The 27,097-nt window shown below is 40.2% G+C and overlaps 1 protein-coding gene across 2 annotated transcripts in view; it reads right to left on the bottom strand.

Moving 5' to 3' along the window:
* Positions 1-225: 225 nt before the first annotated feature.
* The window catches only part of CMYA5 (cardiomyopathy associated 5), a 45,936-nt gene continuing 19,064 nt past the window's right edge, over positions 226-27,097 (bottom strand). The window contains exons 3-13 of one of the 2 annotated variants that reach the window (XM_054652609.2): positions 25,270-25,365; positions 24,394-24,627; positions 22,619-22,641; positions 20,544-20,665; positions 16,399-16,548; positions 15,332-15,478; positions 11,786-11,930; positions 3,666-3,799; positions 2,805-2,904; positions 1,676-1,852; positions 226-827 (exon numbers count right to left, since the gene is read on the bottom strand). In XM_054652609.2, the coding sequence (XP_054508584.2) occupies positions 575-827; positions 1,676-1,852; positions 2,805-2,904; positions 3,666-3,799; positions 11,786-11,930; positions 15,332-15,478; positions 16,399-16,548; positions 20,544-20,665; positions 22,619-22,641; positions 24,394-24,627; positions 25,270-25,365 (1,581 nt within the window). In that variant the 3' untranslated portion in view covers positions 226-574. Of the gene's footprint in view, positions 828-1,675; positions 1,853-2,804; positions 2,905-3,665; positions 3,800-11,785; positions 11,931-15,331; positions 15,479-16,398; positions 16,549-20,543; positions 20,666-22,618; positions 22,642-24,393; positions 24,628-25,269; positions 25,366-27,097 lie in introns of those variants that run through there. The other variant, XR_013180018.1, reaches the window with a different exon arrangement.

The following is a 27,097-nucleotide window of genomic DNA, read 5'->3' as shown; positions in this document are numbered from 1 at the left end:
ACTCAGACTGGACATGGCTGATACAAACACCTAGCTTGGGACTCCCCTCCCATCTTGCAAACATGAGGATCTCTACATGATCAACTTCGCTTAATTTGTGCATTAAAGCTTTGGCAAACAATGGCACAGGATATATCAATCTGTAGCATATTTCAGTTGAAATTTTTATACATTTTCCATGCACAACACCTTGGATTCAGGCTCTGGCTCTCCTGGCAAGTGATAAAACAATGACTTTCATGTATTGCAGTGAGAAATGCATTTATTTCATACATGGGTTCATAATTAACTTTAAAAAGACAGCTAGCACTATCATATCTAACAAAACTTCTTTATCCCCTTAGAAGTACTGCTCTGTGTATTACTAAGTGCATGCTCCATCTGAAGGAGTTGATTTTCTTCCAGGCTCAGGGTGATTATCTATCTGAGCAGAAACTACAATTGCTGATGATGTGAAGGAGAGCTGTGCACATAGCATTCATCAGTGAAGACTACCTATACCTGGCATACCTCTTCCTCTCTCTATCCCCTGATGCTGTATTCACCAGTTTTCTGGAAACTGTGAAACAGGAGATTAGCTCTGCTTCACGAACTCCGGTAGCTCCATTCCTGTGCACAGGGTAAGCACTCCTGCCTTCTCCAGGGCAAAGGCTGGGTGAGCAGCATCAGTGAATTTGTGCCTGATGGCAAACAGCACCAGTCCTCTCTCTGCATTGAAGAACAACAGCCTTCCACTACTATAATCCAACAGGATGCCAATCCTGGCCAGGTGCTCCGTCACATGGACATCACTCATCACACCAGTGTGAAGAAATCTGTAAAGAAAGCTGCGGGAAAATGGAAACCAGAATACAATGAGCCTCCCCGTAGCAATTTACCAGAAATAACCTGCAGCTCAATTCCAATCTATTAACAGGTGGCTGCATACAGCAGCCTATCACGTGGCTGCAGCATTTTGCTCAGTACGTAGGCAAAGCAAATGTGGCATCACTTCAAGCCCTGCCTGGCATCCTGACAAGCCTTTTCACTTGGTATCTTTGGACTCGTAGAAAAAAAAGCCTCTTGGATGTTTCATTTAGCTAGTAATGTTCGTACATCTGTATGATTTCACACTGAAAAAAGCACACTTGTTTAGATCAAGAGCACCTTTATAAAGTAGCAGGCTGGTGCCTTACAAATCTCCAAGCAGCCTGGCACTGGCCTGCTACCACAGACTACCCCAGCACCCTGCAGTCCTGCCACAGTGGCAGGGGAGGTCTATCACTGTGAAGGACAAGGCTGGAGAAAACATTCCCTATCAAGTCTTGACATCTCCTACAAATGGAATTGGTTCTAAAAAGGCTTCATTTATTGAAATAAATACCGTTGCTGGTGTTTAGTGAAGCAAATCAGGATAAGAGCAGCAACAAACTAGTTCTTTAAGTTTTATTCCTTGTCTGGATAAAGGGTGCTAAAATCATCTATTCTGAGTTTAATTTTATTTTTTAAGGTGCTTTATACTTTTTAAACTAAGAGGAGGTCTAAAGATCTTATGGAGATAGCCATTTCTTATTATTCAAATTTACATAAAGGAAGCTGAAGAATCCTTTCTGCTTTCATGATTCTTGTGTCTGGCCAGCTTTATTTTCATGAAAGACAAGTAACTTCCCAAGCCACCATATTGAATCCTCTTTACCTGGTTTGTGTAGGACAGCACCTCATGCACCAGGAGGTATCACTCAACCCCAGAACACTGTTCTGTGTTATTGCCTCATAGCAAATCCCAATCCTGTAGCTTCTGCAGGCAGAGACAACAATTTCCCAGTAATGACATCCTTGAGCAGGCAGCAGTTCACCCAGGACGGAAGGAAACCTGTTTGTGGAAGAGGCAATACAGTAAAGAAAGCGTGGTGGTAGACAAGCCATATTGTGATATTTCTTTAACTCAAATCATGAAGCATCACAAAAAATTACTAAAGAATTGCACTCTGTTGTTCTAACTGCAGAGTTTTATGAAAGATTTAACTGAGAGTCTTTTCATCTTTGCACTGAGACAGACTTATCTAAAAGACCTCAAATTTAGAAGGCTTGTTCAAACTAGAAAGTCTGGTGTTTCATACAGACATAGTCACAAACATCTTGTGTACATTCAGTGGTAACAGCAACAAGAAGTGCTTAAACCAGTAAATCCTCGTCACCTTTTAAGAAGCCATATCAGTGTGGCACAAGTTATACAAGGGGACCTGTGCTTGTCCTAGGACTGATATCAATATGTTCACCCCCCTGCAATGTTCTCAATGGATAGAACTAGCCTGGTACAATCATGTTAACATATCCCAGGAGCACTTCCTAGTTCTCCAAAGCCACAAATACTTTGGAAAACACTACCCATAATAGCCTCAGCAGAGAAGCAAACTATGGAAGATGGATTACTTCTATCCACAATGTATTAAAAACTAAGCCCACAAAGCTGACCTTCTCAGTGCAGCAAAAAATTGGTTTGAGACTCTGATGGATTAAGCGGTGACCATGGGCTGAAACAAATCGAGCAGTCAAAGGTACCACTACCTTTGACCTCCTGGCCATTCCTTAGTGTGACACCCAACTCTTCCTTCTACATCAGTCCCACCAATGACTTAGTACTGAGATTTTGCAGTGTTTGAAAGGGAGGTTCAATTGCATGAAGTCCAGAGGCTGCATGACCAAAATGATTCAGTTCTACAAAATTAGCGTTGTGTGAAAGATGCCTATTGGCAAAAAAAATTAAAGTGAGGGATCCATCCTGAACCCCACAAGATGGTTTTGCTTATCATACTGCTACTCACCCAGTGAGTTTGGCTTTTTCAGGAAGGTGGATCACTGTTGCATTAGAAGAGATTTGCAATGCAGGATGTGCTGTGTCACTCAGCAGGTGAAATCGAGTTCCTGGTACAATTCATGACAAAGAAACACCAGATCTGAGAGGTTGGCTACATTAACATGAGAGGAATCATAAAATGTTAAGCAACAATGACGGCCATCTTAGCTGGTCAGGGTTGTATCTGCTGGCATGTAGGAGTGACAGAAAATTGCATGCAAATGCAAGGAGTCTTCCAAACTGAGACAGAAGTTTAATATTCAGAAATGCAGATAGGTGATAAAGAGGCCTTTTAGAGTATGTAAGAAATTTGAATAATTTTCAATCAATTGCTTTTTTCAAAATAGCAAAATTCAATTTTCAGGCTGATTTGGAAGAGCCATACATAACACTATTTATCTGGAAATCTTATAGTTTTAAAACTGCTTTGCATGCTTCCTCATCACTCAAAATCCATTAGGTTTTAATTGTGAGAGGTTTTCTTTAGAGTCATGACAACTTTTATCTGATTGTGCTCTGTCTGATTCAAGCAAACTGAGATCCCTGAAGAATACTTAATCACTTCATCTCTTTGACAGAATTCAACATTTTTGCTTGAGGTCACACTAGTTTTACACAGGACATAAATATACAAGCTTCAAGTGAAGTCCTGATTATGCTAATTTTAAGCAGAAAAAAAAGGGATATAAATTTGAGTTAACAAGATAAAAATTTCAGTAACTTGGTCACAACCATACTGGGAAACTTCAGGTATAATTTCCAAAGAAAAATGTTTGGCTACTTTGCCCTTTCCACCCTGTTGTGTTGACATCAGGAAATTATGATCTACCTTTAGTTGAGATGAGAGCTGCTTCACTTTGTTCACTTGTCCCAAATGGGTTGACAGCCCTCAGGTAGAAGAAATAGTTCACATTGGGCTCCAGGGATACTTTCAATTCGGATTTCTTTATACCAGCGAAAGACCTGCAAATGTTGAAGATAAATTAAAATGTATGCAGATATCCAAACTAGGGAAGACTGTTTTATGCCAACAGTTAAGTTCCCTAACTGTATTGTTTACAACTGAAATAACAAACACCATACAGAAACTCCAAATGAGAAAGACAAACCCTGTTTTCACAAACAACTGGGTTATGTAGGAGCTTCAGCATTTCACTTGAGGGATTGTCTTCACTTTATCTTACTTATGACCCAGTGCAGTCATTTGGTGTAATGATCACTTTATGTTGGTTTTGTGGCATAATTCATCACATAAAATTAAAGCAGCACAGAGTCAAATCCTCATCTGCCTCCTGTGAAAAGTCTGGTTTTTCTTTACAAAATAAGCAAGTTTCTGAAGGAAAAAAACCACTTTTAATTAATTAGTTACATGACACTGAATACACTTGTGCTTTACTATCTGGGCACATGCTACAAGTCCAAAAGAATTGATACCATTATCTGAGGCAGCACAGAAATCATGCTCTTCATCATGAAATCATCATAGAATGGTGATTAACTTCTTATTAGGAACTCCTCACTGACAAATCTTTCAATAGCCAAGCCTGGGCTCTGTCTTTGCTGTGGCACCATACACTCTAACAGGGCAGTTTTGCAGGAGGCAGAGCAGAAGAGCTGCCTTCACACAGTTCCCTGCTTTGACTATGCTCCCCAGTGCAGTGCCTCAAAAACTCCAGCCCTCCCATCCTCTACCCCTGGTGTCTTCACACACTGCTAGAAAGCAGGAGTCAGCACCCACTCAATCTGCTTATCAGGTGCTTTAAAGTATCAGTGAAAGTATTTTGGATGGCTAGAAAGATGCCATTTTATTTTCAACATTGACAGCAGTATGAAAGATTGGCTTAACAAATTCTCTTGCACTAGATCTTGATTTTCCTCTTTTTTTGCCTCTTATGATAACAGCTAAGCCAGACAAAATACATGCTCTGCATAGTATGCCTGTAGGTAAAGATTGTTTATCTGTATAAATTAGGTAATTTCCTCCAAGAAATGCTTTTAGGAATCTACAAGGCAAATATTTAAATTCCAGAATGGGAGACCTGCCTTTGGAGAATGAGCAAGACACTTTCCCTTCTACCTCAGGTTTGAGAGTGGAGCCCACAATGGTCTCTCTCCACAATGGCAAGCAATGCCCCTGTGAAAAGCTAGACTAAATAAATTACTTTTTGAAGCACAAATTGCTGTGACCCCAGAGGAGGTAAGGCAAGCAAGTCAACAGTCAGATCAGATTGTTCTATTCATTAGGGGTTACTGTTTTTACACACATATCCCACCAGAGAGCAGTACAAACTGATGAATAATCAGTGCTCATCCGTCGGGATTTTTCACATGCCTGCTTCTGCTGCATTTATCACATCAAAGTAAAATCTCACCACTCTCAATATAGCAGATTCCTGCTTACACCACACACATCTCTTTCTAGAGGATGGCATCTTCAGAAAAGACTGGTGTGTCATTCTTATTAGTCTGTGACAGGTATTTTGCACTGACAGTTGTCATTAAGGGCGATTAAGAGCATCAAGAAAATGCACTGGGTGCTTCTGTGATGTGTTCCTTCAATTTAAAAGAATTTCAAAGAGTCTGGAGCTCTGGCATGATCAGCACAAGACTATGCTACTTTCAGGGAATGTGTTACATTAATGCTGGAACTGACGTAGTAAAGAGAAATGGCAGAAATTGCATGGTTTGCTTCACCCTCATGACTCACCAAGGCCCTGACCGCAAGACCACTTCAGCAAGGCACCGACAGCACAGCAGGCTGAAAGGTTTAGGGAAGAGGTACAACCTGATGAATTGACTAATGAGAACACAAGCTCTTTAGATTTGAGTATAGGAGACGAGAGAAAAAAAAAATTATGAATCGAAGAAAACTACAAGATGGGAACTGAGAAAGGAGGCAAATATGAAAGGAGAGAAAGGAAAAACAGGACAGAAGCAGAGGCAGGGGAAAAGAAGTAGGCACCTAAGCTTTGAAGAAATTTGCCCAGGCTTCCTAGGCAAGACTTACCCAATCTGTTCCTTAAAAGCAGCACACTGACATCTTTGATGTGAATCTGAAGCACTGAAGCACAGACCACCAGAGAGGAATTTTAAGCAAAGAGTTACAAGTGACATGAAAAGAGGATATGCTAAGATATTCCTTGAAAGCTGTCTGTGGCACTATGTAGATCAGCATGCCTTAAGCACAGTGATGCCCTGTACATGGCTCCTTCTTCTGTCTTCTGGAAAATGTCATGTAGGTCAGTATCCTTCCAGAGAAATTAGGAGATCTTTTTCACTAGGTACTATTCATCAGATGATTAAATAATAAAATACAAAATCACTTCTAAATTCAATTAGATAGTTACATTGTGGTATAATAAGTAGACATGGGGTATTCATAATCTGAAGTGTAGATCCCAGAGATGTCTCATAGATATTTAGAAAACATGTTGGGTCCAGTCACTTGCAGAATAGGGTGAGCGATTGAAGTTCAGACTTTGGTCTCTTACCAATATGAAATTCTCCAAATCAGAATTTGGATGCAAATTTAAATCAGAGGTCAATAGCATGCTGCTTTTCAGTCATAATAGTGAGACAGAAAAATCTTGACTTTAATCTGATCTGGGCTGTAAAACGGTGATCAGATTTTTGAAAGCATTATCTGCTTGGTAATCTATTTCAGCCAGCTTTAAGCTGCCTGAGAATAAGAGCCCATCAATTTTAGCTATGATTAAGGCTTAAAAACAGTCCTGCTGCTGCCAACTAATGAAGCAGAATATGCTGACAAGAAGGAATTTCATTTGCTACATTCTGAGCCAGATCCATGAGCAAAAGAAGCTGCATGCAAAGAAGAAATAGGTCTTGCTATCTGTTGCCTCTCCTGTCTAGAGGGTAGGGTAAAAGGGGAGAGTGAATACTGAGGGGTCCCCAGCAATCACAGTAGTTTATCATGCTTTAGACTGACTTCACAAAAGCAAGTATGAGGAGAAGGTATGATTAGTGCTTAGCTTACAGCATACAGGTTATGTGTAGGAGAAGGCGAGGGAAAATGCATCCTGACTGTGTTGGTGGAAGGCTGTTTCATTTCTGATTTCTTGTAACAAGCACTGCAGATGGATCTTCCTCAAGCTCACCTTAAGTAGTGAACTGAAATTTTGAAAGAAAAAGAAATCCACCTACAACATTTCTAATGTCAGATAGTTTCTACTTTATATACACCTGCCCACTTCAGAGATGATTTGAGATGTAATAATGTTGTTACCAAAGTGTGAGGCATCCTGGTCTTTAGATTAAATGTTAACTTGCTTGCACTGTCCTCTCAATTTCTTGGTATTGTGGATACAAAAATTAGTGCATAGAAAGTCAAGAAGCATTCGAAGTTAACTATTTTAAGTATCTCCTCTCAATCCTTTCATTGTAAGATGAATCTGTAAGACTGAAAATCCACTCTTCAAATATCAGGTATGTGCTATTTAAAGCAGAACAAAAACGACTTGCATGTTCCTTCACCTTTAACTTGCCAATGAATATTATAGTAGCAGTTTTATGCTAAATCTGTGATTTCTTTGGTTTTAGGGACATCTGATCCTGTGTTTTCATGCTCATTTCTCTCATCAGCATCCCCATTTATTTAAAAGAAACAACATCTAGGGGATACTTTTTAAATATCGCCTGAACCCAGCAAATGAGATGCCTTGCAGTGATTCACAACACCCTCTGTGCTATAATTGTCATTTCCACCCCCAAGATCCCACTGAAACAGTACCTCCAGAGCTGTGCTGCTATCACTGACATGGAGTTAGGGTGAAAGTATGCAAGCTTCTCAAGATACATGTGGAAGCGTACAGAAAGGGTGCACCATGAGTGGAAAAAAGCTCTTGAAGCTAAAAATAAAGAGCAAATAGCTCTGAGTTTGCTCCCAGCTGTGCCACATGCCTCCTTTCCTCTCCTCTCCTCTGTCCCAGCTCAGGCTGTTTTGGGATTAGGTCACCAAAACACCCCCTGCTTGCTGCTATCTGCAATTGGCAGAGTTAGAGGGAAGGAAGGTTCTGCGTTTCCAACACCCTGTTTCCTGAGCTACCATGACTACCGTGTGGGCAATGAAAGAGGAGGGAGACTTGCTCCTTTTGTTCCAGCATTAGACTTGCTTCATCAGGAACCCAAAAATTTCATTCCCTAGAAGTGCTGGTCTTGCACTGTCAGAGAGGATGACATACAGTAACTTCCACTTTCACAAGCTCACTGCATACTGCACTTATTTCTGCCTCCCTGAGTCTTACAGATTTCTCATGATGTGACACAGGCTTTCCATCTGAACAGCCTACATACCTAATCCCTGGACTACATTTCTCACAGCTTTCCATCTTCCACCCACAACTCCATTGACTTCTCAACACAAAGAGGCTGAACAGTAAGAAAATAGCAGAGCTCTTGAAACTGAAAGAAACATTTCAAAGAGTCACTCAAAAAGATTCTGGAAAAATATTCAACCTGGGAAAGAGCTTTAAAACCACTGCAGCAGGCCAGGGACTCATTTTTGCTGAAAATTTAAGGTGATTTTATACGAAATTATGTCCCTCAGGTGGCAAGCTGGCAAGAAGACAGAAAGGAGAAGGGAAAATGTAGATTTGGGTGGAGTTTTTTTGGTTGGTTGGTTTTTTGTATGTTTTGGTTGGTTGAGTGTTGGATAATACGTTTTTCTTAACTTAGATATGGGGCAACTGAGAGGCATTTAAAAAACTTTGATTCCATTTTCAGTCTCATGAGAATGGTGAGACAATACAGATAATTCACACCATCACAATCAGAAGCCAATAATTTCCTAATTCCAATACACTATAAGTGTTTCTTGGCCTATCAGCTTTTTGCCACACCATACTGTGTGCCTTAAAACCAACCATCTAAAACTACCCCTTGTGGGTCCTACCCCAATGCATCATTCATTGTTCTATTTCTCCAAAGTATCTAGTCTTATTTGCAAGGTCATCTTTTGAAACTTTTTTCTAGCTCCATTTCTCTCAACAATATCTGTCCTATTCCATGGCATTTCTAAGTCAGCATTTCTTATCTCAAAATTTGCATACGGATGCATACTGTGTGGGCCTTCTACAAATCCATTTCCCATGACTGGGGTTTTGTGGTTTTTTTGTTTGGTTGGTTTGTTTTGTTTTGTTTTTTGACAGTATTTGACAGGAAACTTTAGTGAGGTTTCATTTCCAGATATGCTTCATATTCTCTCCCTGGGGAGCTGGGATTGCTCCAAGGATGTTCTTGGAGTTATTCAAAAGCATCCTGGGCAACTGGCTCTAGGGGGCCCTGTTTGATCAGGGGTGTTACTCTAGGTGATCTCCAAAGATCCCTTCCAGCCTCAACCACACTCTGATTCTGTGGCATGCTGAAGTCTACGTGTCGCTGACTCAGACCAGTCCCTAGCTGTTCAATGAGGGCCTTTCTCCCTGTTTGCTCCCTTGGGAGTGTCCTTTCCCTTGGGTGAGCTTCCAGAATGACATCCGTAGAAGTAGCCTTATGGGGATGGGACCATGCTGCCTTCTCCTGAACTTTTCTTGAATGTTCTTCCCTGACCTCTGCTTTCACACTGTGCTCGCAGCAGCAAGCACTGAGTGAACCTTCTAGGGTTGCTGAGAAATGTGTTTGAACTCCCACCCAGGGACTGGGAGATTGCTTAACTCCACGGCTGCTGCACGCACAAAAGGCACAGGCTGTCTATGAGAGGGCTCCACATTCAGCTGATCCCCAAGATGCACGTTGCTCAGGAAACCTGCAAAGGACAAACCCCAAGCTTTCCAAGGAAAAAAAAAACCAAAAACAACCAAAGAAACATCTACAAGATTTGAAACCAAAATTCTGGGTGTGCATAGAGTCAGAGTTTTATTCTACCTTATATAGGTACTTGGCTTCTAGTCAAGTTGATTGACTTCTAGTCAAGTTGATTTCTAATTCTAAATTGCACCTTTGGGGGCCTTGGATATGATGAGTGATACAGGCAATTCTCCATCTAGCAGTAGGCTTTTCCCCCCTCAACTTTATCTAAAATCTTAAATAGAAATCTTTAAAAAAATTTCTCCATCACTATAACAACTTGCGACAATACAGAAGATTTCCAGGTTATTCTCAAGGGGTTGATTTAGGGAAAAAAAAGAGGGAAATTGTTTTCAGGGAAAGTAAGGGGTAAAACATTGTCTTTGACACACAAAAAGAGGTCAAAGCTCTTCTACAAATAGAGAATTTTAAGCTATAGCAATTCTGAGAAAATTCATTTTTTTGTCCTGTGGAAAGTTTTCACACTTGTCACAGTTAAAGGCCAGCTTCTGCTAACAGGGAGGCCAAAAAGTCAAATGTGACTCAGTATAATTATAAACACATTAGATTTTACACAAGGTCACTTGAGAAAGCAAAGGGGTCTGTTCTGGAAGCTTTTTTGCCACATTTATCACCACACAAGAAAACACTTATGTTACCAACACCTTGCTCATGGATTACAGAAATCAGCACAGCTTCTGGTTTAGAAGTAAAAAGTCAGTTTCAGATAACAGCACAGAAACTTGAGGGCAAACAACCAGCATATATTTCAGCTTCATTATCTTTGACCAAGAGCGACTTTGGCAGGTTGACAGGGATCTGATGGCCTCATGAAATAGGTACGAAACACAGCAAGCCCCTCCGAGAAGCAGGAGCACTGGGTGAGACTGCTCCTTGATTGCAGTAATGCAGCACACTGGTACTGCATGATAAAAAGTCTCCCACCCACACAGAAATTTTTAATTTCAGTTTTCAGCCTACTTTTGTAAGGAGCAAGGCATTCACAATTTCACAGTTGTACTTCTGTCCTACAAAGCTAAGAACACTTCAGTCCACTTAACTAATTTTGACTGCAAGCCCTTCCCTCCTCTTCAAGCAGCTCATCCCTCTCTACCCCATCTTCATGATGTCCATGTGAACTAGCCCATAGCTGAAGACCCTAATCCAGCTTCTCAGGAAGTGAAAAAGACAACCTCAGCTGGGCTGAGGCTCTTTTACAGGGTTCTGTATGGCAAGTTACCACTCTCCACAAAACTCCTTAGACCTGTGCAGCTGCATTTTGCTAGAATATTCCCACTGTTTTTATAAGGCAAACAAACAAAGACCCCCAAGCCCTAAGGACATGCAGACCACCATGTAGTTCCCTGCCTACAGCTGAGGGGTTGGAACTAGATGATCTCTTCCAACCAAGGCTATTCTAAGATTTGATGATTCTGCAACAATTTTCTGGGCATTTCAGGACAGTGCACAGTTACCCGGCTCAGAGGTGCCAACATCCCTCCTTGTCCACTCCTCTATGCAGCACAGGCTTAGCACAGGGACAACCAGAGAGGGTCTGACATAAACAGCCACTACCCTGAATTTCAAAGCTACTTTTGGAGCCCTCTGGCATGCCTGCACAGCCAGGCAGCACCGAGCTCAGCTGTGTGTTGTGAGGTCTCTGCAAGCACGTCTAGACAGCACAGATGGGTTACTAGTATTACTGAAACACCCATATCACCCTTACTATGCCCAGAGACGACTTCCATCTTGTTCTCCACAAAGGAAAGAGCAAACTCGGCCACGTTCGTCCATCACTCGCCTTCCCGTGGAGCTGCCCTGCTCTGCCTGGCCCTGGGGCTGCGCCAGCTCCGCGGCCGCCATGGCTTCTCCGCCCAGCACAGCCCCGAACTTGTGCTTGATTGCACGCAGCACAACATCTCCGCGGTTTTGGCCCCAAATGAAAGGGATTGTCCGGTTAAGCAGAATGAAAAGGAAGTACTTTTATGTCTCAGCCTAATCTCACGGATTACTGCCTGCCCCTTAAATTCCTCAGCACACAGAAGCAGATTTCCTCCTTGCGTGGCTGCAGGCGGAATAATCTCTTGCGTAACGAGCGGCGCTCCGCAGGCCGGGCCCAGCGGCTGCCGGTGTGACCGAGGCACTGACCTGAGGCCTTCTCCTTCCGGAGAGTGCTGCCGGCAGTACTCCAGGATAAAGGACTCTGCGGACACGGATGCGGCGCGCCAGCGGACAGTGGCTGTGTCCCAGCACACGGTGCAGTCCTCGGCCCTGATGGTGGGCACAGCGGGCGCTGGGGACACAAGGACATGTTAGCTGTGCTGTGAGGAGGGTGCCCGAGGAGCGTCTTTGGAAGGGAAGGAACAGTCACCTCCGTGAAAACCCACGCGATAGATCTTTGCTTATCCAGCAGTGATCTTTTGCTTGTTTGTATTTGAATGGCAGAGGGCTACATTACAGGGAAAACAAACAATAAAAACATGCTGGGAAAGTCATTGTGAATAGTTGTGCATTTGTCACATTTACTTTAGAAAGGTTAATTTTTATGCCTTTCCTCAAGCAATGTTTCCTCATTTCTGCCAGTCTGCAAGGAGCAGAGCACCGAGGCAGCACTTCCTACAGCTCTCTGCATCACCTCAATCCTGTCCTCAGCAGCCCCTGCATGAACTGCATCAGAACAAATGTGCTGCTGCAAAAATGACAGGGAGATGCTGACTTTCTGTTTAATTATGTCTTCGTTATTTTTGCAATGCTAAAATTCGGTCCCGTAATTTCTCCTTTTTAGAGATTCTGTTTAAGAGCTACAGGCCCAACTGCAATACAGAAAACTGAATATAAAATAATGCACTAGCTGCAAGTAATCAAAAGCTATTGTGTGAAACTGCATATTCAACACTGTTGGCTGAAAATGGATCAGTTGTATTCTCTTGTTTTTCCCCATTCTGGGAAATAGCAACAGAAAACACCTTACTACCTGTTGTGAAACACACATAAACAGTCCTAATGCTAATTCTAAAAGAAAGGGCACTAATTAAAAAAAAAAAAAGTAAGAAAAATTAATTCTTCTTTTGGGCTTCCAAGTAGGAAGCCTAAGACAAAAGTAGGGATTAGAGGACTTTATGACAAGATAATCAAATAGAACTACAGGAAACATTCCAGATGCATTCTGTTTTTTAAGAAAATTGTTTGTTTTTACTAGAAAAGAAAAGAAAAACACAAATATTTAACAGTTTCCTGGTTTAGTGAAAATAAGGAGGTTAGTCGTTCAGGTTAAGATTTACTTTATGTTTTACTACAGAAAGACCTAATGTATGTATTTAGCAGAACAATGCATTTGTGAGATAGACCATCATCTGGTAATACCTCTTTGTAGCTTCCTTAGTTCTTTAATTATTTCCTGGTAAATTTGATTCTTGTCTGTTTCTAAATGCATCCCTGCTAAAGAATGAAAAATTAATAGCCGAATCCTTGAATACCTGCAGTCAGCAACTTTCACACATACCTACAGGTATGTATGTGTAAACAGCATGTCACAAGACATTAAAATTTTTTTACTGTAATTTGAAAGTAGCTGTCTAAAGAGTAGCTGAAGTGAGCATACTAGAAAAAGCTGTTACTGTGCTTCTGAGATTTTTTTAACAAATTAACTGCAGCTAGAATACAAAATCTAATTTTAGTGTAATATTCTGGAACTCATGCAAGTGATTGTGTAAGAGGCAAAGAGCCAACAGGGTGAAAATCATGCAGGTTTTGAGCAACAGCAGATGTGTCTACTTCGGTGTCTTTAGGACTGCAAGGAGAGAGAAGATCAGTTAGGGGGGAGGGCTCTGGGGGATAGAGGGATACTTCTTGCCTTCAGCATCATCCCCTCACAGAAAATATTGTTTGGAAACAGAATGTTCCTCAGTGGAGGGAGGGCAAGCTGTGAGTCTGGGAGGGGGAGGAGCAAGAGTTGGGGGGCTCTGGGGGATGCTACAGCAGCATTTACTTGCATTCCCCACAACTCTCCAGGCTTCACTGACACTTCCATGGGTGCAGTGCCAACAGAGAAGTTTTGTGAGCATTCCCAACAACTGGAAGAGACTCAGCTTTGTTCAGCTATTAAGGTGTGTATTCCTATAAATGCATATATAAGCAAATTATTTTCTTGTATGTGTGAACTTTCAATCTGAATTACTAAAAAAACCTCTACATTCTTGCTTCGGACTTTATTGGGCCACTTGAAGAATTGAAATTTGTCTTTGTATCAAAGCAGCTGGACTCCCCCTGAAGAATTGGCTTCCATTAATGGTGCTCATCTTTCTGCCTTCGGTGTTGAAAAGATGCAGCAATTTTGCATCAGCCAGTCCTCAGCAGTGTCCCCAAAAAGTCTATCTGGGGCTCATGCACTCCAGAGGGAGCTCAGCTGAGTTTTAGGGAAGGTGTTTAATAAGCCCACATTTTACCCAGTTTATTTGTTTTCTTAAAGAAACAGGCTGAAGGAAGCCATTAAAGACTCTTATAAATTAACTTTTCTTAGAAGGATTCAATTTTTAGGAAAAAAACGTGTAGTGAGCTTGACACAAAAAGACAAAGAGATTTCTTAAAAATAATGGTTTTAGAAAGGTGAAACCTCCTTTTAAAATGATGATTTATTAGGTAGCAATAACTCATAATTATTTGTGCATTTGGCAGAAAGTCTCCACAATGTTCACAGTTGCATTGCTGAAGCCAAAAATTTGAATTTTCCCTTTGAGTTCTCTGGAAAATAACCTTTGTTAAAATATAAATCACAAATTAAGTATCGGGGAGAATTATCAACATATGTGAAGTCTAGTAGGTTAAGCAAAAGGCTTGAAGCTGTGGCTGCTGCCAAGTAATTTTGAAAAGAAACTCAGTGTGGAACTGAATGAAACATAGAATTTTTTGCTATGAAATTGTTAGAAATCCTTGCCTGTATTTGTGACTTCAGGAATGGAGTAATTGTTTTTATCCTGCACCACTGAAAAAATTGTCTGACAGGAGGGCCTCAAACACAAGGATGCTTCTCCTTGCTCGCAATTCAAGAAGCAATAGTTTTGTCAATACAAATTATTAAAGAAATTAATGCTGAGAAAACTTAATCAGTCAAATGAAGCTCATAAGCAATACTCATCTAGTTACTCATCTCAATTTATACTACTTAAACAACAGCAGAGCCTCTCAGCCACACCTGAGATTTGTGTCCCACTCAGCAAGACACAGCATGCAACCTCAGTAAAGCAGTCCTTCCCTTGAAAAATTAATGGCTTAAATCAATGCAACATAGATGTAGTCAGGTGAATGGGATAGAGGCAAAACATGAAGCCATCTCCTCCATGTGGGCAGGAGAGGGAGCAGCAGTAGGGAGCAGCCAGGTGGCTTTCCCAGAGCTTCCATGGAGCAGTGCAACACACTCAGAAGATAAATACATAATGTGCCACCCTGATGCTGCAGCCATGTCGCCCAATACTGGAAACATCTTCAAATCTGAGTGCCTTCAAGTTTCCTCTCAGGAGCAATTATGTCACTATCTCTGAGCAAACAAGGGAATGACCATGAACTGCCTGCTATCTGCCAGATGGGCAAAATGGAGCAGTTTCTTCTGTGTCAGTAACACTGTGGACTGAATTAGTCTAAGGACCTTAGACTTAAGGAAACTTGTAATAATAATCAAATGACCAAAAATGTACATACCTGTTTTAAAAATGGCTTTTTCACTGGGTAGACTGCAGCCTGTGCCATTCACAGCCATGACCCACACACTGTAGCAGCGATCTGGCTCCAGGTCCTCCAGAATGCAGTGGCTCTCTTTCACTGTCACTCTGTACTCTTCCACTAAAGCTAGGAGAACACACACATGCACGGACCTCACACTGCTGCACTGGAAGGGCTTACAACTAAAACTCTCAAATAACACATTAAAAACAGTCAATTGGAAAAGATCTAGAAATTATTACTAGCTAAGATCTCCATATTTCACTCTGACTGACAAAGCTTTAGACATGCCCTTGAGTTGAGAGTACAAATGCCATTCATGGCAAGTGGAGATTATTGCTCTCAGTCCTACTGGACTGCAAGTTTGCGACATGCAAGCAGCAGTTACCAACCCTGGTGTCACCACTATATAGCAACAATTCCTCATAATGAACTATATAGCACTTAGGTATAAATCGCATATTACAAAAAGCCCTTAACATCCTTTAGCCTAGATGTATATGCATACATGGATTTATGCAGAGCCTTCTCTGCTTTGAGCTTTTTAACAAATTAGCATTTCAATCCCCTTTATTAAATTTAAATTTTTAATGTTTGAAATATTTTGAAAAAAAAATCTTTGTCTACATGTGGAAATACTTCCTAATGCTTTTTCAATGAGGACATTTCTGAAGTGCATGCAGGGTCCCAAAAACATAATGGGAGCTCTCCCCTTGGAAGCTCTGTCTGCAGTCCCCATGAGTAACAATGGGGCGGCATAGACACATCCTCTCTGATGGTCAGGCCTCTTCATGAAAAGGCACTTCAACAGGTGAAAACAACTGCCCTTGACTTTACAGAGCATGATATTATCTTGCATTTGTGGAGACAAAGGGGAGGAGAAGAAGCATCATCTTCCTCACAATCTCCCCCACCATTGCCTGTCTTTAGTTTTATACATTATGTCTTCACAGCCATTGCTCTTCCCATGTCATGGGCACTCCCCTGCAGCTCATCCTCCCACCTGCTTACCCCAAGCCAGGGCAGAAAGGGCAGATGTTACGCACCCCCTGCATCTTTGCTGGCTTGCAGCTCCTCCGTACAGTAGACCTGGAAGCAGTCGATGGTGTCCCCATCATTCACAGCCCAGTAGACAGCAATGGAGGTGCTGGTGGCTGAGTTTGGCTCCTGAGGTATGACAGTCGGTGTCTGTGGGACTGAGAGGAAAGTTTCCCATTGTTATACATGCTCCTGTGTTGTCAGCTGAATTACCTACAAATTCATGAGTCAACCCAATTGCTTATTTTCACTCAGGTTGCATATTTCCACAGAGCAAGTGCAGCAGGAAATACAGAATACTGGTGCAGTCTTAGAGCAACAGATCTTCATAAACTAGGAACAGAAAAAAGTATCTGCTCAGCATTGGAAACCCCCCATTTCCCTCACAAGTCTGGACAAAATAAGATGCAGTCTGAGTACTGGGACCAGCCAAACCCAGCACAAAGCATGTGCTTGTACCCTCCTCCACAGAGAAATGTGTGTACTGATCCCAGAAACGTGGGCAGCGGAAAGGACCTGCCACAGCAGGAGGGGATTCATGCAGTGTGTCAGTGCCAGTGACAGCAGCAGGGATGTGCTTCAGGCAAGGAAGGCTCTAACTGCGCTCTCAGAGAAGGCTCTAACTGCACTCTGCCCTGGGGTGGGCTCCTTTGCCCATGCACAGCTTGGCTCTCCTTCCTGCCATGGTCATTTCCCCACAGACCAAGCGGACTGAGAATCCTTGGTTTGCAGGTGCAGCTGAACTCTGCCAAGGCACCTGAACCCCATGGGGCTACCAGAATCATTCCTCACAAGTGCTTCAAAGATTTCCAAGGTTCCCCAGCTTTCACACCAACTTTTGTCTCCTGATTGACACAGATCCAGCCCCAGATGAGATATTGTTTGCCTCTGTGATTATGTCATAGAAGAGAGGGAGGGCAAAGAAAGAAACAAAAAGCCCCAAAAGATGATAATTGTTAAAATGATTGCAGGGAACGAAAATACATGGTTCTATTTCTTCACCCAGTAAATTTCCATATTTCATGAATTCTCTTAGAATCTCAGCAGAAAGCTTCAGTTCTCTTTTCAGTTATCTCCACAGTAATGATGATAATCCCCTGTGGCATGAACAAGGCAAATGCAGATGCTGGCTGTTTCCTTATGATTTATACAGAGAGCCACCAGTACAGTAGCATTACATCTGCTACCCATTGAAAAAAAATTATCCTTCTTATTGCTAAAAACAATCCTCATTTTGTCTTTTGACTGCATCTAGAGTTGGCAATTAGGAAATTTATCATCTTTAGGAAAATACTTCCTTTCAGTGGACATGATGGGGAAACCATTTTTTTCCCCATGAAGTTGCCTAGAAACCACTATTTTTGATCACAGAAACCCCAGAGTTGCAAGATCTATTATTATGCCAAATCTGAACAGAAGCTAGTTTACTGAATGAAACTTTTGAAAAAAAAAATCATAGATCAAAATTCAGTTCAGCAATATTGAGAAACATTTGATTTCTAATTTCCTTTTGCATAATATGAAACAATTTATTAGGAAGCAATTTCAAAACAGGAAGCTGAACTATTCTCTTCAGAAACAGAACATTTATGCATTATCCTCTTTTAAATGGTCCCTTTTAAGTGAATTTTAATCAAAAAATGAGGTATTTGCAATATGAGGTTGACTAACCGATATTTTTCAACAGAAAAGTGGCATATGTTCTCATCAGTTCAGTTTTCATTGAAGTCCTGTATTGTAAGGAAGTTTTCTGTCATGCTGTGTAATCTCCACAGTAATCCATGTGTTTTCTGGTGTAATGAGAGACAATATTTCCTTATTTCCTTGGCATTGTGTACTTGAAGAAGGAGAGCAGATGCATTCCTCTGTGACTCTATTTGAAACATTTTACAATCAGCAAAGGTCCTTGCCTTCCAGTATAAAAGGCCAGGACCTGCAGTGGGCTTTGGAAATAATAATTTTTAATTTTTTAATTATTCCCACGTTTCTATTCCCAGGCAGAACCTGGGTTCCATTATGTTCATCAGCATGCTGCAAGGGTTTTTTATGCTAATGCATTTATGAATGGAAATGGATTACATGAAAGGATGAAGAACTTGAGGGAAAAGGTCTTTTAATTAGTGGATATGGAAAATTTGGAAATGGAGGGCATTTTGAAGGAAAATATTTCTGAAGTGGTGAAAATAATGTTCTATGAAATTGTTCAGTAAAACACTATTCTTTCTGAAGGAAAATACATGGATTGAAGAAACCTGGTACATTCACATTCATTTCATCATATGGCTTCAGTCAAATAAAATTCCAAGTGTCTGAAAATGGTCCCCAGTATGTGATAAATTCATAGCCATTGAATTCCATTCAACTCCAAATCAAGTTCCATGTATACGCGTAACTATTTTTCTTCAGGAAGGTTGTAACCTTGAAAAAACAAACTATCAAACAAATGACAAAAAACACACCAAATTTTTTGTCTGCTGCTTACCAAAGTAAAAATCATGGTAGCAGTTGAAATACTTTGCAGTAAAAATGAAGACAGAAAATTAGGTATTTTAGATATTAAGTAGGCATAAAGGATAAGGTGCTTTAAAGATCTCTTCTAGTGGACAATTATTCATTTGCAGTTTGTCAAAGCAAACTGGTCTGGAGCCAGCAAACCCAGTAGCTAATGCAAACTAACCCAGAAAGCAGACTTCAGCAGTTTAGGAAAATACATGCCAGAGAGGCTTGTGGGAAAAAGAACTACGTGGCTCCATTCTCCTGTATGACCTTGCCAGTAGGCAGGAGCCTAGGAGGAATGAATGACTGCACCCATGGGACTGCAAGAGGAGGTTTAGGAACTAAGCCAAGAAACACAACACATTTACAACAGCAAGTTAACTGGCAGAGCGAGTTACAAAAATGGTCTTTTTATCTGACTTCCTAAAAAAATTACACTGAGATAATGCTGCATACACAAATGCCTCTCCAACTTCACTGCAGAAGCTTCAAATGCCACAGGCAAATTCATACACATCTGACAAGGACATTAACATCTCAGATATATTTGAGTTCCTCCAAGTCTAATAAAAGCAGTGGTGTGGAGGAGAGATACAATCTCCCCATACTGACACTGCTACGAAGTGCACTCAGCCCTTATTAGACACCAAAGAGTCAGCACAAGGTGGGCACTTCTCCAGGGTCCCATTAATCTTGAAAATCCAGCCATGAACAAATCAACTTAGGGAATCTAATGCTCTAGTTTCAGTACTCAGGAACCAAACAGATGGCAAAGGGGCTTCCCTTCAAAACCCAGGCAATGACTATGATGGCAATGGCGCATGTGCTGATGAATGGGAGGGCACAAAGCACGACAGTGAGATGTGAGATCCCTAAACCACTGTTCTCTTGAAAAAGAAACCCTGGAGTGGGGTCCCATTATGACGAAAATGAATCCACAAAATGGTGCTGATAAGATCTCTGTTGACAGCTGTCCAGATCAAGATAATACACCTATGTATACAGGCAGAGCGGAAAACTCAGTCAGGCTTTTTAAAGGACATGAAATGTCAGACAGAGATAAGTAAACCCCTTTCTCATGTACAATTTTTACTGCAACCCTCCCAGGCAGAGGCTGTTTCTAGCTATAGTTAAAAGGCTGTTTCTAGCTATAGTTAACCACTTTCCCTTTCACATCCCTTGGGAATTTCAGGTGCCTCCATTCACTTGTGACAAGTCCAGGGACCTCAGCCTGACCTCATCAATCAGCCCCCTGCTCTCATTCCCACATCAAGCATTCTGGGACTGCCACCCTCAGAAGAAGAGAGCTCAGGAGACCCTTTAATTGCTTCTTCTATCTCTGTATGCAAGGAAAAGCAACTTCTTTAGCCCTGGGAGATTTAGAGATCAAGACTTTCTGCTTGTCTCAGGTACAGATGTCTAAAATGATGCAAGAATCCCCCAATTTAGCACTTCTCCCTCTTGCTCATCTTACTGTACCTACTATAAGCCAAACACTTGTGCACAATTAAACCTCATTTTACATTCAACTGTGATTGCTAATTACATGGTTTGCAAATCTACACTTCTCATATAGATTCTATTATTAGCTTCCTGAAATTTCCAAAGTATTGCCAAAATGTTAGCTTTTGTGAAGACAATATCTGGAATTTCTTACCAGCCACGTGTTGTAAGGAGTGTTGATTGCTTTGTCCTGGACTGTCTGCATAGTGCTCAAATAGTGAAAAAGCGCTGGGCACCTTCTCTAAAGAGAGGGTGGTATCCATTGCAGAAAGTAACCTATTTGGAAGAAAACACATATCTCTCCGTGTAAATTCTTTGCAGCATAGCATAGTTTTCCAAAGGCCAGAAGCAAAGACCACATGACATGTGCTGCTTTGAATATTTCGTGGGAACTTAAGGACAGCATACAAGGAGAAGCTGTCTCCCTGATTTTGAACATTTACACCATACTGCAGTTTTGAATCAGGAGTACAGTGAGAGTGCTCATGGGTCTGTTTACACTTAACCCATGAGAATGTGAAGGTGTGGAAGTACTCAGCAAGACTCTCAAGAACACAGGGGTTTGGGCTTGCTAATGGGATGCCTTTAAAGGTTACAAACCTTAGAGCTAACTACAGCAGCTGACTCCAGAGATGTAGTTAAAGCAGCTGCTTGTGGCAAGCTAAAAAACATGAGAGGGAAGATAGATTCCACTTAATTGCCCTGTATTTACTGGGTTCATTATATAAAAAAACCCCAAACATTTTTAACCCTAGGACAGAAGCAAACTCAAGAAAATGGAAGGTTTTTTTTCAAGGCATCTAAATTTTATATTTCTCCCCTTCATTTTATTTCAGTCACCGAAGTAGTTAATTATGCATAATCTTAACAAAGTACAACAAATATAAAAAACACTTTCTTAATAAAAACATGCATTGTTAAATAGACTTGTTCTTAACCTATTTTATGTAGACCGGTATTATCAAACTAAAGTAATAACCAAGCCCATGCACCAAGCAGAATAAACTTGATTGTATAAGCAAAAATGTAAAGATCAAGTGGACAGAAAGCCTTGGGAAATTGTTTTGTCCCATTTTACCTGCTCTAATCTTATGCAATAAACTAAATGCAGATACGTGGCCAGACAGTTTGACTTGCAACAGGTGAGTCCAGATTTATAGTTCTAATTCTGGAAATTTATAGAAACCTTGAAGGGGTCTTTGGCACATTCTCTTCAGATCGCTCTCCCGGGGTTGTAATTTGACTGCAAACTGAAACCACGGTGTCAGTGTTATACCCCAGCTGGTGTCAGCACACATATGCCTGTGATGGCTGAGGCAGCACTGACAGGGGAATGTTTGATATGCACTGCACAGTGCCCAAGCCCTCTGGGGAGAGTCAGGGGTGGTGGGCTGGGCAGTGCAGTTTTGGGGGTTTGCACGGGAGAAGCCTGCAGCCAACTGCTCTGAATGTTTTCCCTTTACCATAGAGAATTTTTTTGGGGAATATGGGCTTATGGTTGAACACGTCTCTCATAAAGGATGGGACTCACCAAAATAACTCCCTTGAGAAAATCCCACATGGCAGAGAACTGTTGGTGATTGTATGCATTTACTGGTGTGTACAGGCAGATGCAGTTATGATGCGGCACCAGCCCTGTGACACACCCTGAATCAGGCAGTGCTTGTGGAAAGCCATAGGAAAACATCAGCTCGTAGTCTCCTAGCCAGGTTTTGAAATCTACTTTGTCTTATTTTTCTGGACTTGTGTTCAGAAACATAGTCAAACTACCTGTGTTGCTTTGTGTTTTAACCTTTCAGAGACCAAGTGTTACAGAACCAGATCAGTGAAAAAGGAAACGTGATACCATCTGACTGATAAGACATACCATCAGTGGTATGTCTAAAAGTGGAAGCATGGTCACAATGGTTGTTGTATATGTATATATAGCAAAAACTACAAGGAGCATCCTTTTAAAAATGTCTGTGTAGAGATTTAAAATTGAGCTGATGTTTTTACATGCTATTTGTTTAATTAATGTATTACAGAATGTGTGCAAAACACTTCAAAACCAGTCAGTTACAGCAACAAGTCTAAAGCTGCTTTTCTAAATTTCATTATTTGCAAGGTTTATAAAGGTAGCTCTGATTACTAGCAGTGTGTTTTCAAAAGCTCACAAATACTAAATGAAGCATCCAGCATGCTAGGCCTAGTACTCACTACAGTGCACTTAACCCATACTTCATGTACCTTTTATTCAATTCTTTAGATGACTAGAGAAGGGAAAAGAAATGTGTTAACAGTTTTCAAAACCCTTGAAGTGTTGAAAAGCCAGTCATGGTCATCTAACAGTCTTTCTACTCTCCACAGACACAAACCATACAGCTTTAGTGACTTGAGGTTGTGTGAAATGCTACTCATTCACGCCAGAAGAGAATTTACTTCCTTAGAAATATTTCATTTCAAAGCTCTGGCTCAGCAGGGTATTAGACTATAAATCTCATTTTAAGTGCTTGAGGAGTCAGTATTCAACATCTTGATTTAAAGATGGAGCATAATCAAGTACTTTCTAAAACCAGGACTTTTAGAGAAAGAAATCACTTAAGAATCACTTAAGAATGCACATTAAGAATAGTTAAATCCAAATTCTGTCTAAAATGTACATCATAACTTCTTATTACTAGAAGCCATGTGAGATTTTTACTTATGTAATGACAGTTTGTCCCATGCCCCAGGAATTTTCAGATAATGTTTCCTGGCATGTGAACAAAAAAGTTCCCGTCCTTTATCACTAACAGAAGGGAGCAGGAAAATCCAGTAATTTTTACACTCCCACAAAAGAATTTCAGATAACAAAATTATATTTGCCAAAACACTGATCCTCACAAAATCAGGAAAATGATCTAATCCCATAATAGCAAATCTACCACAACATTCACTTGGTTACAGGATACTACAACGTTGTGTGGCACAGAGCAGGGAAGAAAGCCAAATAATGGCATAATTTCTGTAGCTGCTGGGGCCTATGTGGGCTGGACACTTGTATTCTGAAAGCTGGCTTATTTTGCATGAGTGATCAGTCTTTAGACAGTAATTTGACCTTTCTATTTCTGGCATTCCAAGATAGTTTATCTGCAACTTCCAGGCCACATGCTAATTCCATAATGGGGGAAGATTATTATCCCAGAAGCTCCATCCTCTTTGAGACTGGTAATATACTTGTGGAGAGAAGAAAGTGCTGTCACTCATTTAAGGACAAGTCTTGCAGCAGAAGAGCAGTATTGGAGGACCCAGGACCAGCAACATCCTCTGAGCAAAGTTTAAGACTAATGACTGTATGAGTTAGTAGGTCCAGTCCTGCAGATCCACTGGAGGTGTTTTTTACATCCAGGAAGGACCATTAGAGCCACACACATCACATGCACAGCCCTCAGCCTATCTCATTGTCACGGTTTCACCCCATTCAGCAACCAACACGGCCCCTCACTGTTTTTCAACAGTAATTGTTTATCATAGCCTCAGTAATTTGAGTGGATAAGTACTGTACATCTGCTCATTAAAAACACCCCAAAAACAACAACAATACACAACAAAAAACCCTACAGCCCAGAAACAATTTTACTTTTCTATTACATGTTCTTGTTTCAAAGATCACTTTCTTGTTGTTTATTTTTATACATAATATGTATTTTATTTTTCATATGGTAAAATACCTAAATACTCTAACATCTCTTACTTCTCAGTTATTAATTCTAGATGCATTATCAAACTGTATTTTCAACTTTAAAAATGAACAGGACCATTTTACTAGCATGTCACATTTTTGTCCTGTGCATTCTCTCTACAGTTCTCTCTGAGAATTCCCACATCAAAACCAAATGATCCAGCAGTTTCAGAGTGTAATAGCTGAGCTAGCAAGATTGAGCTATCTTAAAAAAAAAAAATATTAATCAAGACCCTAGATACATAAGTATTTTCCTAACTAGTATCATAAAAGCTACAGCATGAAAGCCAATTCCACTTACATTTAGGAAAACAAATCCATCCACTTCATCTGTTTCTTTTACTGTTGTCTCCAAAGTTTCCTTTGCTGAATCAACAGTTTGCTGGAAATTTACCATCTGCTCATACAGGTATTCCATTTTCATCTTCTTCACTTCCTCAAAGTTTTCTGATTTCTCATCATATTGTGCTACCACTTTCTTAAGCATCTCTTCATTCTGCTTTTCCAATAAGTCTGCATTTTTCTTACAGTTTTCCTGCAGAATAAAATGACAACATTTAATGAATACACAGAAATTCTCAATTACTCATAGACAAGCCGGCCACCATATTGATTCTGGCACATTGACAATAAGACAATTTTATTTCTGCAGGCAAACTCCACTGTGAGAAATATCTTTAGAGAAATACATCAATAACAACAACAGATTTTTTTTTAACTGTTTAAAATTAAACTTTAATATTTCATCACTGAGATAGGAAGTCTGACCAAAAAATAGCTAAAAATGCATAGTTACAACTGGAGTTAATACAGTTCTCAAGGCTTAAGAACTTGGGCAATCAGAATTTAATATACTGTCCAACTAATTTAAATGCTTTGCATGGGATTCTAAATAAAACACCATGTGAGCTTTTTATAGGCATAAACAAAATTAAGGGAACTTTTTCCTTCAGTGTTTGACAGTTACATATTCCACTTTGCAGTAATGTGCAAAAAGGCAATCTTTTTCTTCCTCCAAAGTTAACACCTTCCAGTGAACTTCCAGAGAAGTCAATTTGAGGACTGGAGCAGCAGCCCATTTTAGTGGAAGCAATAATGCTGCACAAATAGGCAAGCATATTTTAGAAGTAATCCTGCAGAGGAAAAGAAAACTAGTGTGATAAAACACTGGACTTACCTCAACTGAATTAAATCTCAATTCAATATCACTCACAAACTCTTCAATCTTCATTGACTTTTCTTCCAGTGCTGTTAGCAATTTACTTAACTGATCCTGAAATTTAAAATGTTTCAGTAACTTAGGCAGGTTATTTTATAAACTTTTTACACAGAATTTATTTTAGGTGAATATTTTTCTTTTGCCATGAGCCACCATTGGAACAATTTTTAAGTAAGTTCAAGTATCACCCTGGCTGCAAAGACAAGCACAGAAATAGCAACTGGAACAGTGACAGAACTGTTTCCAAACCAAAACAAGTGAGCTCAGTTTGATAAGGCACTCTGTCCATACAAGCTGTTGAACGTTAAGAATTCCAATGCAGCTTTGCCAGAGAGTGAGGGTACTCAGAGCCTCATGAGTGTCCTTGAGAGATCATAGGAACAAGCCCATAAAAAGGAAGATAACAAAGGTAGTTGTGAGGGTCATAGATTATACTGTGTCATGGCTTTTAAAATTAGAATTTGAAAGATAGATATCTGTCTCTATATAGGTCAATGTATAGATAAATAGATACATGTTTATGTATGTATATGTATATATATATATATATATATATATATATATATATATATATATATATATAAAATTCCTGGAAACAAGAAGGCATCAAAATCACTGGTTGAGTTATGTGGAAACAAAAGCAGTCCAAGGCACACAGATCAAAGACAACTCAGAACTTTTTCTTAGTGCTTCTTGACCTTTTATGAAAATAAGTTGCTCAATTGCTCTGGCACAATTCATAATTTATAAAAACGCTTAGTTTCAATTTGATGGCATAAATCTAAAAGGAAGGTTATCTTCCTTTGTAACGGCTTCTTATTATGGCAAAATTTTACAGCTAGATAAAAAGCACAAGACTGTACATTAATTACAGGTGTGCCATTGGAGAATACAATTGAAAGCGCCCTTTAAAAATATTTAGGGAAATCATCAAGATTTGGAAACAAATTTCTGTTTGTCAGGATGAACTGTAAAATCTTACAAATGCCATCCCTAGCTCATTTAATTCACTGTGAAGCTCTGTTCTCACAGTTTTCATGCAACAATAATTTAGAAAAATTTTGAGATTAAAAATCATGCAACAAGCATTTTAATATATTAATGTTTTCTCAGTAATTATACAGAAGTAACAAGAGACATACAAATGCAGTCTCAAAGTAACCTGAGCCCTGAGTGTTAGAAATCATGTGAAACCAGGCCTGTGTTGCAGCCAAATTTAATACTGGCTTCATATCCCTGCTCCACAGCCAGGGAGTGATGTCATGGGATGTTTATTTGCAGCTTGACTCACTGTAATGCGGGTACATTTGAGGGGTGGCTGGGATCTGTGACTTTATTGCTGACTTACTTGTGCCTTGTTATCACTGCTAAGTCAAACCCAAATGGCCATGTATAAAAAACAACTCTATATCTGAGATGGTTTGCAAGTACTGATAACTGAAACTGTTACATTGACTCCTACTTTTGATTTCTCTCTTCTACATATGAGATAATATAATTTAAATACCACCAATACAAGCCCTTCTGGAATTTCACTAAAATGACATGAAATGTATATTCCTTTCAAATGAACATGTGCCAAAAAAGAGATCTCACCTTTCATTTACTGGGGTGAGAGTAAATAGCTGGTAATCAAGAAAGAAACATCTGTATGATATGTTCACTTGTACATGAGCAGATCAGATATCGGAGAAGTGACGTATCACATACGTGTTGTTTTCACACGCAGAACTGTAATTTAATGAACAATAGCTTCCACAGAAAAAGCATTTTCACTAGTATTTAT

The sequence above is a fragment of the Agelaius phoeniceus genome, chromosome Z, assembly GCF_051311805.1.
Source record: "Agelaius phoeniceus isolate bAgePho1 chromosome Z, bAgePho1.hap1, whole genome shotgun sequence".
Taxonomy (NCBI): Eukaryota; Metazoa; Chordata; class Aves; order Passeriformes; family Icteridae; genus Agelaius; species Agelaius phoeniceus.
This window is presented reverse-complemented; position numbering and strand designations above follow the sequence as displayed.